Source organism: Mizuhopecten yessoensis, unplaced genomic scaffold (assembly GCF_002113885.1).
Source record: "Mizuhopecten yessoensis strain PY_sf001 unplaced genomic scaffold, ASM211388v2 scaffold4121, whole genome shotgun sequence".
Taxonomy (NCBI): Eukaryota; Metazoa; Mollusca; class Bivalvia; order Pectinida; family Pectinidae; genus Mizuhopecten; species Mizuhopecten yessoensis.
Window position 1 is genome coordinate 704,512 of NW_018405386.1, and position 13,047 is coordinate 717,558.

The window sequence follows — 13,047 nt, forward strand, 5'->3', positions numbered from 1 at the left end:
ATGTAACACGTGAACATTATTGATTTTAATATAACTCACACTCGGATGTTGTTTCGTAGTCAGCAAAGAGTGGATACTTATCTCCAACAGTGGTGTTTTGAAACATTGTTAGTATGAGTTCATTGGTGGTCACTGCTGTATTCTGTAAAACAGGGGAAGTAACTCTTTGAAAAATAGATATCATACCCTACACCATTTAGTGCGTTCTGTGTATTTACATGTTAACCAATTTCTAGATCATTGTAAGTGCAAGCTAATATTAGTGATATTGATAAAGGCTACTAGATCAAATATATCATATCCTCTGTTATAAACAAATAAATATTGTTCTATTTTCTAGGCAGAATATATAGCAGATATCTTCCGTTTTATATTTATCTTTCTTTGACTCCCTTTTGGAACACGGCATATATTGTGATCTGTTGTGAAAGTTCTTTTGTGTTTTCCATTGAATTTTCAAAGAAAAGCACTTTTCAAGGTGTGTATCAGCCCTACTCACAGAGCTATCAAAATACACATTACACTTTCCATAAATTTCAAAACAGCTTACCACAACTTCTTCATCGATAAGTGTCGGATCATTGATGACAGAGCCAACGCCTTGTGCCAGGTGTTTGACGGTGACCATGCCAGCCCCTTGTTCTGCTAAAGAAGTACTGTGTAATATTGAGGAGTACTGTTCTGTGACCTTGAAAATACCAAAACCAGAAATTACTAAACAGTATGGTGCATCCTATACAGTATAAATAAAGAAATCTGTACAAATTTTGGAAACTTGGTGATTTTGTTTCATAAAATTCAAAATGGCTTGACGAGCTGGACCAAATTTGTCTCATTAAAAGTATTACCTTTTCACACAAGTTTCCAGGGACGGAGTGGGGGGAGGAACCAGAACCTGCATGACATTAGTGTTTGTCTCTTCATGCCCAGCAAGAAAATATATGGTAAAAGGGTGATGATCTGAACCAAAGGTCTATGTCAGTAGTGGCAATTCATTAATCAGTGTCAGAAATGAATTAAGGGCCATAACTCTGTATAAAACAAGGCACAAGACCAGATTTTAGCATGCCACACTCCGCCATCCAGGACTTCTTGCATGCCAAATTAGGCAATTGCAAGTACAGTAGTATATGCCTAGGTAAAATGACACTAAGACTGATGGACAAATTAACAAACAAAATGCAAACCTATAATCTTCTCCCATAGTATCATTAAGATTTATCCCTCCCAATTCCTTAGAAACTTACAACAGACAAGTTTTCTTGGGCCGAGTTGAAAGGAGGGTTGATGTAGTCAGCCCACAGCACGTCCCAATTGTAACTTGTGCTATTTTCCACAGATGTTGGCAGGACCACAAGACTGCCCATATCCTCTGGCACACTGGATTCCGGAAAATCCTGTGTCGAAAATAATAATAATAAATAACCGTTAATAAAATACGGAATCCAGATGTCGAGGCTCATTTTATATATCTTTTTTAATAATAAATAATATACAACAATTGTATAGTGCCCTGTACAATTTGCAGAAATTACTCTAAGGTGATTTACAGCACATGAATAATAGTATTCCTACAGTGATATATAAAGTAGATAAAAAAAGACATAAAAATTATCATTTTACATCTGGTAAAAAGACATAATAATTGCCATTAGCATATAGGTACCGGTATATAAGGTGATGTGTACATGACATCTGTGCAAAAGAACCTAAATGCAAACGTAACAAGGTGGATCTTTACACCCTTCTTGAATTTAGCCAAGAAAAGAATGTTGTCTAAAGTCAGTTGTTGAAAACAAACAGTCGCTGGAGTAATACAAAAATTATATATAAAGAACAAGAGATCCCAGAGGGATCTTAGCACCCACCATTGTACCATCTTTATTAGTTCTTTGTCAGTTCGATCTATTTTCTTCTTTTCTCTAATCTGTTTGATCGAGTCATGTTAACAACTAATGCACCTTGAGTTAAATAAATATAACAAGTAAAATATGTAGGGTAATGTTTTACACATAATCATATAGGAGGAAAATGTGAGTTATATGTCACAATGAAAGTAGACAAAAAAAGCACGACAAAGTGTATACATTGTGACACCATTTTATTGCTAACTCAGTCTTCACATAAAGTCATGTATAATTTATATACATGTATTAAATACTGAAAAGGCTTAATTCTTAACTGTTGCTGAAAATTAGCTACGGCTGTCTTTTACTTGAAGCCTCAATCATTCAGGTAGCTATAAGTGTTTTCCAGGAAGCAATAGTTACTCGATTGTGACAAGGCTGGATTATTGAGTCAGATTTCTTTTGGAAAAATAATGTAATCTTTCAGCTCAAACACCTGCTGGAGAGTATAAGACAACCAGTGGTGGCTGTATTAACTCATTCACCCCCTAAAGACACATTTGAACTATTCCAATTCAAAGATTGGAATAGCTCATTATGAAATTTCAGGGATGAATGAGTTAACAAAGCTTGACTGAAAACATTGCTGTATAGTAAAACTTTGTTATATTGCCACCATTTGTCCAGTTAAATTTTGGCATTATAAAGGGGTTTTGCAAAAAGTTGAGGGAAACATCAACAAATTCTAAGAAATGAAGAAAAAAGGGACCTTGAAATATGTTGGCAGTATGTGAGGTGGCAAATGAAATGATGGACATTATATCGACAAGGTTTTACTGTATACATAAACTTACCAAGGTGTTGATGGTGGAGGCTGCATTTTCTACAGACATGGTGACCAGCTTCAGATTTCCTGACCCGATGGCCGAATCTATGTTACCATCCACGGTATCAACGTATGATGTCACCGCACTCACGGTCACATTGCTAATGGGCGCAGAACTCTGTCAAGCAACAGGGTCTCAGTATAGCATGATTATTCTTAACATTAATTTAAAATCTGATTTTCTAAGCAAGTTGAAAAAATATGTAAATAATATCAGTTGCATTTTGGTGATCATTCCATATCCCAACTGTTTTCATAATTTTGTTTAATATCCCAACATTTTTTCCTATTTTTAAAACTGTTCACCGAGAAGTATCCCAGAATTAGTTCTACCAAAGAGGTACACAATTTAATAAAAAAAAAGATGTAAAGGAGGTAATTCAGGTTTAATTTAACGTAGTAGGACGAGGAATAGTGATAAAGATAGTGCCGTTGCTGGGGCTCGAACCCGCAACCCTTGGCTCTCCAGCCCGATGCTCTGACGCTTGTAAGGCAACCTAATTAATGCACATCTTTTACATTGATATCATTTACTTTTTTGGGGATGGAACGTCCCCATATGATGAAATAAGGAATGACCAAGTCTCTTTTCTGATCAATCTTGGGCATATTTTAAAACCAAACACTTTTCATGTCCACAATATATACCAGGTAACTGAACTATTAAGGCTTAGACTTAAATCGTCTATGAACAATTGTGATTTTCTATAGATGGAAATAAATTAAAACCATAATTTGATAACATTTGTCTATTTACCAAAGATGTTACCGATTTCATCACTTTAATCAATTGTTTGTGAAATAAAGCTTGTATACTTCGTATTTATATGAAAACTTCCATGTCTTAAAATACATCCCACTTTTTAGAAAAAGCACTACATTTGATTCAGTAACTTTGGTCTGAAACGGAAGCTAGATAAACTAGAATTTTGTTTTTGTGAACAAAAACATATGTCTCCCCTTATAAGCCAATAGAAAACCTCCAGTATAAAAAATTAACAAAGGGCCATATCGCTTTATACCCAAATTTAGAATTTGGCACTCCTACTTACCCAAGATACATTAAAACTTTATCAAGTTTGGTCAACGTAGGTGAAACTGGAACACTGACAGGTCAGTAAGGGCCCCGTCTTGTGGCAATATATTCCCCATTATCATCAAGACAAACTAGAACACTGACAGGTCAGTAAGGGCCCCGTCTTGTGGCAATATATCCCCCATAATTATCAAGAAAAACTAGAACACTGACAGGTCAGTAAGGGCCCCGTCTTGTGGCAATATATCCCCCATAATTATCAAGAAAAACTAGAACACTGACAGGTCAGTAAGGGCCCCGTCTTGTGGCAATATATTCCCCATTATCATCAAGACAAACTAGAACACTGACAGGTCATTAAGGGCCCCGTCTTGTGGCAATATATCCCCCATAATCATCAAGACAAACTAGAACACTGACAGGTCATTAAGGGCCCCGTCTTGTGGCAATATATCCCCCATAATTATCATGACAAACTAGAACACTGACAGGTCAGTAAGGGCCCCGTCTTGTGGCAATATCTCCTCCATAATTATCAAGAAGTAATCTGCCTGTCACGCACGCATATACATAGTTACGGACTTTGTAAGTATTGTGGTGTATGCTTGTATGTGTTGTCCTATGTACCTGTGATATTTAGTGGAGTGCTACCTCAGGGACGTCACGGAAGTACTACGTCACGACCGGGTAAGTGGGTGAGCGAGAGGAGACCATAACATGGGGACAATGAAATGCACCCGTGATGAATACGGAGAGACTATATAAGAATATACCGCAATGGAATAAAAGCACAGATAGCTGACTGTGGTAAGTGTTTGTAACCCTTATTATCTATCTTATCAGTAGTTTATCTGCTGTTTTTATACACATTAACCTGAAGAAAACCGGTCTAGTGTCAACAACTCAGTGGCGGACCACTCATGCGTAGCGAAGGTTACACGTGTTATGCATTCCATTTATAAACATGTACGCGTACTAATTTGTCATGTATTTGTTGTATGCACCTCAGATAGTGGTGTACATGTAACGTTGAGCCAATTTGAAGATATTAGCCATTGTATTTTTCATTATTTTCCACATGCATTGTGTTAGGTATGGAAGCCCATACATGTCAGGTTAGCTAATTTACATAGTGGTCCAGCACGATGAATTGTGCAGTTATTGGTAACATTTTATGTCCAACGCATTGTATCATACGTTTAGTTGTAATTTATGTCGATTTTGGAATAGAAAACTCAGTTTGTCAAATTTGTGGAAGTATGGAAGCCCATGAGTGCAAACGGATGTTTTCGTTATCTTGGTCAAATTACACGAACTTTTGGGATTCAATGGTGTTGCTGTCACAGTATTCCTCTTTTATCTTACCCTAGCTTTTACCTTGGGGCTATATGGTGGACCCATAGACAGACCGACCGACACATGAACCAGATCTGGTCATTCCAGGACCAGATACATGTACGACACAGCGGCGGTACTTGGACCATCAAAGTCAGAGGTCAAGCGGTTTCCTATCCTGCGGGATAGTATGGAGCGTGGTTCATAGCTGATTCGGAGTATTCGGAGGAACACGACAAGGAAGGAACACATACGCGTTCATGGCTGAGAGTGTATGGACATTGTAACTCAGAGGAACACAGCGAGGAAGTGACAGAACATTTTAGGGTATTCCCAGTATTAGTGTATGTGTAAGTGTGTGTGTGTGTGTGGGCAAGATATTAAATCGTTTTGTATCATTTATTTATCGAGTGTAAATAAAGTTGTATATATATTTGTGTTAAACTGTGTATTGTTGTGTTGTCATTCCCGAGTAAGGCTATTCCGTTCGTTCCGTACTTAACACTGCCCATATAGCTGAGCTTGACGTTTGACATTTGGACTTTTAATTACCTCCCCCATCAAGAGCCAGGGTCAAAGTAAGAGATCCACTTTGTCTTTGACCTTTGGACCCAAATGACCTTGACCTTTAACCCAGTGACACTGATCTTTGCTCAGCTGACTCATTCTCCAATTCCGACCAACTTTGCTTCATAATAACAAAATATTCATCAGTGAAAAATACAAAACTTGACCTTGACCTTGAACCTTTGGAACCCGTAACCTTGACCTTTGGTCAGTTGACTCAATGTTAAGTTCCGAACAACTTTGTTAATAATAATTACATACAAAAAATGTTCATCATGGAAAAAGATACAATGTCTGACCTTGAAATTGACTCAGTGACCTTGACCTTAAGTCAGTTGACTCCTTGTTCTGACCAACACCGCTTCAAAGTGTCAAAACAAAATGTTCACCAGTGAAAAGATACAAAATGTAACCTTTACCTTTGACCTTTGACCCAGTGACCTTGACCTTTGGTCAACTGACTCCTTGTTTAATTCTGACCAACTTTGCTTCAAAGTGTCAAAACAAAATGTTCCCCAGTGAAAAGATACTGAATTTGACCTAAAACTTTGACCAGGGGCCTTGACCTTAAGTCAGTCGACTCTTTGTTAAATTCCAACCAACTTTGCTTCATAATATCATAACAAAATGTCCATCAGGGAAAATATACAAAATTTGACCTTGACCTTTGACCCAGTGACTTGACCTTTGGTCAGTTGAAACCTTGTTTGATTGTGACGGACGAACAGATGAATTAGTATGGAGCACCCACAACTTCGATGCGGGGCCTTAATAACACGGAAGTTATGCCATGGACAAACTTCTGTATTAAAAATAAACAAAGGGCTATAACTCTGTATATAGTGATGTACGAGACCTAATTCCAGTGCACTGCACAACATCTGTGAGTTATGCAGGTATACTTCAAGTTTGATTAAGATATCTTTAATGGTTTAGAAATTATGCCATGGACAAACTTCGGTATTTAAAATAAACAAAGGGCCATGACTCTGTGTATAGTGGAGTATAAAACCTGATTTTAGTGTGAGAAATTCCGCCGTCTCAAGATACATCAATATGGTAAGTATGATACGTAGGTGAAATAAAATAGAACTTATGCTCTGGACAAACTTAGGTATTAACTTAGGCATGAGATCGAGTTCCAGTGTACTGCACACCTTCTGTGGGTGATGCAGGTATACTTCAAGTTTGATTAAGATACCTTTAACGGTTTGAAATTTACGGGCCGGACAAGAATTTCCTGAAAATGTGCACTTATTTGACTTTTGACCTTAAGGTGAAGGTCACAGTGACCTAATTCCAGTGCACTGCACACCTCCTGTGGGTGATGCATGCATACCTAAAGTTTCATCAAGATATCTTTAATGGTTTAAAAGTTATGGCCCGGACAAGTCATATTAGAAGAAGAAGAAGAATACAATATATCTCCCTTCATTTGAAGGGGAGACATAATGAATGTCAGATGCATGCTTACCGTAACAATGGAAGTAAATTCCGAAAAGTCTCCAAAGATGTCGTAGATTCTCAGAAGGATCTCAAGTTGATAAAGATTGGTTGAATTTCCCTCTGGCAGGTAAACACTAACTTTCCGTTCAACTGTGGATAGACATTAGTGAGGCTGAATAAAACTAGAAAATGTCTGTAAGACATAAATGCCCCCGCTCATGGATGGGACGGGTCTCTTTTTCCCAGTAGCTTTGTAGCTTGCATTCTTCAAAATGCTGAATTTATTTAAAGCCTTTTGTTGCCCTAGATACACTTTATATGGACATTACAGTAATTCCTTTGTAAAATGCTAATAACAGAAATAAAAAAGATGATTTTATACTCTACATTCAAATTTTGAGCGGAATCAGGAACACATGATTTATTTTGTTAAATGGCCTTATCATACATGTATACATATAACCAAGATGACTTTTCCGAGTGCCTCTGTTTGAAGTTGAACCCAACAGAATATACCGTAATGTCGTAAGTTGATCGGCGATTCTCTGGCATAGGAATTTGGCTAAACTTTTTTTGTTAACGGTTACCTATTTAATAATACTTTTCACATAAACTCACATAACAACACATTATTTATCTTTTATTAATGTTTGACATAAATAAATTTGTTGACCGTCATTTGTCTTAAGAGTTCCGTGTATAATAAATAAGGGAAATAATCCAAGATGGCAATCTCCCAGAATCGTCGATCTTTTCCTGAAAAAAACTTGAAATTTTCTATACCTGTGTATTTTACGCACCCCCCACTTTGGGTATTAAATTTCTGAAAAAAAAGTGCGCAAATTACATGGGTTTTTACGGTAGCTGTCTTAAGTCCATGTGCTCTACTGGACTGATCTAAAGAGAAATTCTCTCTCGCCTAGTAAAGCAACAAGCTTCTAGTTAAGTTCACCACTGTGACATGCTTCCCCCCTCCAGGAAAAGATCTTCATTTTATTAAAAGTTTTTCTGAATACCACCATGCTTGTTAGAGCAATGGTAAGGATAAGGTTATACACATCATAAGGGCAAAGGAATATGTGTAATATAGCTTTAATTACATGTCTTAACAAATGTTTATTACAAAAGTTTTTTTAAACTTTAATCATGGTTGTGCACAACTAAAGTTCAATCAATGTCCTGAGTATTTTGGTAAAAAAAAATATACAAATATAACGGTGTTCCCACTGAATTTTAGATTTAAGGGTATATTTGATACGTTTTCAAGATTAGGTACCCCTAAGTACCTAGTTATATAGTCGTGTTGTTCCGATTAATCAATTTAGTCGACGTCTGGTTGTTTGTTTCTGAAAATCGATTAATCCATCCTTGTTTTCCACGATGGATTAATCGATTTAACTAATTTAATTATTAACAAAAAATAAACTTGGATACTGTTATTACCGCCAACAGCGAGTTGTTCGTGGTTGGGCAAAACAACTTGACCGAACGTCTCACACGATGACGACGCTGATTGGCTAGCCGGTCCACCTGACAACCAATCAGAACTTGCTTTTCAATAGAAATGCTGCATGGCTCAGTCAGTGCGTTACAATATGTCAAACCAGGACATTCCGGATATTAAACTCTATGATCATCCGGGGGCTACTGATTTAAACGTTTGGAAGGTATTGTTTGTCCTTAGCTGGATATAAATAAAACGCTTTGTCGAAAGAGTGGGCTATCTTACAAATAAAATGTTAAGTTTGACGGGTGTCATCAGGTGAATACCAATCCATCGCGGCATTTCTGAATACGAGATGAACCTGTCACAGCATAATTGACATTGCAAACATCATCAACTTCATTTCCAAATACATATTTTTCAATAATTATAAGGTTCTGTCAACAAACGTATTGTTTTTGTATGAATGTTGTGCGTTATTAGCGAAATTCTCTAATATCGGGGTTTCCCCGTTAACGAAAGTGAAAGTCGATTTCGGAAAGCAAATATAACCTTAAATTACTGAATTCAAGTTCAATTTGATCGATCATTAGTCGATCATCAGTCACTTGACTGGAAGAGATGATCAAGTATAAAATTTACAAACGATTCCAAACACTATTATATAGGGCAATTGTTGAAAACTGGGGGTACAACCAACAGTAAAGGGGGGTTTCTGGGAACACTGCATAAACTAAGTAAAATAACTACACGTTATGGAATGGAACAAAAACATTTTAAATGACCTTGACCTTCACTCTTGAATTCAAAATTACATTTTTTCCTCTCTCTTATGTGAACAGTTTCTATAAAGTTTTTCGTGATGATAGCTGAAAGCTACTTGTTGCACCTGAGGTATGAATTGCACTTTTAAGTTGACAGTTGACAGTAAGCGACCTTGATAGTGACCTTGACATGTCCAACCTTAAAATCGTATATAAATCCGCCTGCACGTTTTGAGGTTGAAATTCTTTGTCAAGATTTATGAATATAGCTGCAAAGCATTTCAAATACAAAGTTGCTACCCAATTTGTATCATCGGATACCTCTGGCTGATTTCACTTCATAACTCATTCATCAGAATGAAGGAAACCATTGAATATCTCACCACCGTGATAGAGAAGAGTAGGAACTTCTGAACCTTTTCTGGTAAGAACTCTGTAGAAGATTGATTCCTTCCAGTCAATGTCTGGATTCCGAGTTTTTCTATAGCCTTCATCTTTCCAGCCGGAAAATTTGATAGTAAACTGTGTTACTCCAGCTCTACCTGTAAAGAAAAGGTCAAAAATGATAAACTGGTAAATGTATCTATATATATTCTATATGTGATAGCAAATGGCCAATAATCAAAATATCTAATTGTTTTCAAAAATATTTTCATAAATTTAGACGTTCACAAATTGTTCTGTTTATATACTGTATAAACATGATATGTTCGTTGCGTATAAACTTTCCTTGTTTTTGGGTTGCTATGGAACACAAAAATGTGAAAATTATATGAACTCTAAATAAAAAATGCACACACGAAAGTATATACATTGTATGTGTATGATTATGATCATGTACTGTGTATAAGGGTCTTGCTCACTTTTTTCCCCTTCAGATTTTGCATACATTTCCTTGTACGTGGCTAACCACTAATATGAATTCATTTCGTTGTACGGGCTATAACCACTAAGTTTGTAACCACAAAATAATTTGAAAGCTCCAAACCTCGAGAGAAAGTACACAAAATTAAAAAATGTACAACCTATGCATGTTCACTCCAAACATTTAAAAAAAAAAATCCATTTCCAACATTTTGAAGGGGAGCTGTAAGGGGTCATTACCAGAATGAGACAAAATAGGGAATACATGAATTAGAAATGATAACATCACTAACCCCCTTGTATCAACCTCTACAGAATGACCTTCACCTTCTCGGCTGCCCTTAGGTCATACAACTCTGGTGACCTAGTGAGTGGCCATCACATGGTTTACCTATGGAAATGTTGTTGTTTTTTTAATGTTGCCAAGCTGAGATAATACTTGTGTAGAAGAACTGGACTGGGTCTATCATCAGCGACCAGGTAGCTCAATTAGTACAGGTTCCATCTAGAGTTTGGAGGGTCCCGGGTACGGTACCTGGTCTGGCCATGCAGTTCTCTTTTCTGTTACATTTGGTGCCAGTCACCAACCTAACCCTTGTTTCAAGTACTGGGTGAATGCTTGACATGGGGATAGACAAACTTGGGTTGTAAATAGTGTCATCTTTGGGGGTGAAGACTAAGAAAAAGGAGGGAGGAATGTGGCAAAACTGGACTGGGTGGATTGTTGGTGACAAGGTAGCTGAATTGGTAGAGCGTCTGGCCAAGAGTTTGGAGGGTCCGGGGCTCAAACCCCAGTCTGGCAATGCATTTCTGTCCTATTACACATGTATAATAAACCCCCAAGCTTAGCTCCTGTAGCTCATTTATGCCTTCCGCCAACATGGGATACCAGTTGAAAATATTGGATCAAGCAGATACATCCTAATTTGTCTTGTAGGACTTTCATATTGAAACTAGAGTTATGTCAGTGTGACAATAAATGCCGCTCACCACTTTAAATTGAATTGCTTCCGTGACACGTTGAGCATCAATATCTACTATAATACCTCAAATATGAGTTCTGTATTCTGCTAATTGAAAATCAGGTCATATGATGATGTTGCCTTTGGAATTTCCAAAATCAATCACCTCTTAAATGATGCCTTAAAAACATTTCTCCCTCTCCTCTTTTTTCACCCTCTTTTGTGACGCATTGTTGTGATTTTCATTAATTAGCATCCTCCAATGATGTGACATGAGCATTTACGCACAGAATGGCAATCAGTAAATGGGTAATAAAGAATAGGTGCATTTCGTGCTTGTGAAATGATGGATAATTAACAATAGTGGGAAAACATGCATGGAGAAAAAGAGACATTGTACTCCTTTATTTTTTATTTATTTTTTATTCATATTAATAATAATTATTAACATATGAAGTGACTTTACTTACTGTCATTGAATATACAATTCATCACAAAATCTCACAAATGTTCTTGGAATATATTTGAATTATATTTCTCAATGTGACTTTACCAACGTTAGAGTTATTTCCCTTACACTGGTCTGGATAATATTTTGACACAGCGCGAACTCTTGTCAAACAGCAGCGGCAGTTGTGTCATGTTATTTAATTGTTACATTTTCATAAATAAATACACCAGAAATAGCATGCTGTGTACAGAAATGTTTGATAAGCATACACAGTTCACATATCGTCTCGTCTCAGAGCCACGTCCGTGGTAGCAAAGATGGTTTATTACTGTTATCAAGGTTCTAACGTCCTAAGCACGATATGTCATATTACGTTCCCGTTTGAAACATCAAAATTGAAGTTATACTTCACCACTCATATGGTTCATAAGTATGTATATTTACTTCTTCCTTGCATTAGAAAATATAACAAGAGGCCAATGGGCCTAAACGGTTACCTGAGTCCTACAGTATTTATTTTTGTTGTTGAAATATGTACCAATTTGTGTACAAAATAGTTAAGTATAATGTTAACTTAAGTTTGTCAGGACCATGAGCTGATTATTCCTAGACCGAGTTTCAGTTAAATCGGCCTATTAGAACTTGTTTTTAAGTTTGAAATAGTTTTTTTCAAAATGGCGGCCACGGCAGCCATATTGAATCTCTGATCAACCCGAAAAATAACAACACTTTGTCAGGACCAAGAGTCGATCATTCCTACAAAGTTTCACTTCAATCGGGCCAACAGAACTTGACTTAAAGTTTGAAATAGTTTTTCAAAATGGCGGCCGTGGTGGCCATATTGGATTTCTGATCGACCTGAAAAATAACAAAACTTTGTCAGGACCATGAGTCGATCTTTCCTACCTGGTTTCAGTTCAATCGGCCCAGCAAAACTCGACTTTAAGTTTGAAATAGTTTTTTCGAACAAGAGGCCCAAGAGGGCCTGGATCGCTCACCTGAATATTTAGGCAGTCATAGCAAAATATTCTCATTAAATATTATATTGCACTAATAATATTTCCCTCACAAACTTTGTTGGTTCCAACTGTTGAAACTACCAGCAAAATATTATTACAAGATTCTATGCTTTTTGATTCTTCAGAAGTTGCTTCACATATTTTTCCCTGTGACCTTGTAAGTAGGTCAATGTCATTTTCCTTCTCAAATTGGTAAGCTCTATTCCAAAAGCTACCAGCCAAATCTTATGAATCCATTCCTATTAGTTCTTAAGAACAAATCCATTAAAATGTTGTTGACCTCTGTGACCTTGAAAGTAGGTCAAGGTCACTTTCATTCGCAAACTTTGTTGGGCTCTTTCCAAGGAAATAACCAGCCGAATATTAAGGTTCTATAACTTCCAGTTCCTCAGAAGAAGTCATTTGAAGTGTTTGACATATCTGCCT

At 36.8% G+C, this 13,047-nt stretch overlaps 1 protein-coding gene across 1 annotated transcript in view; it reads right to left on the bottom strand.

The window, feature by feature from the left end:
• The window catches only part of LOC110448622, a 45,941-nt gene that overhangs the window by 13,179 nt on the left and 19,715 nt on the right, over nucleotides 1-13,047 (bottom strand). Inside the window, exons 8-13 of the mRNA XM_021494980.1 lie at nucleotides 9,709-9,867; nucleotides 7,146-7,267; nucleotides 2,702-2,851; nucleotides 1,248-1,397; nucleotides 551-688; nucleotides 40-142 (exon numbers count right to left, since the gene is read on the bottom strand). Coding sequence (XP_021350655.1) covers nucleotides 40-142; nucleotides 551-688; nucleotides 1,248-1,397; nucleotides 2,702-2,851; nucleotides 7,146-7,267; nucleotides 9,709-9,867 — 822 coding nt within the window. The remainder of the gene's footprint in view (nucleotides 1-39; nucleotides 143-550; nucleotides 689-1,247; nucleotides 1,398-2,701; nucleotides 2,852-7,145; nucleotides 7,268-9,708; nucleotides 9,868-13,047) is intronic.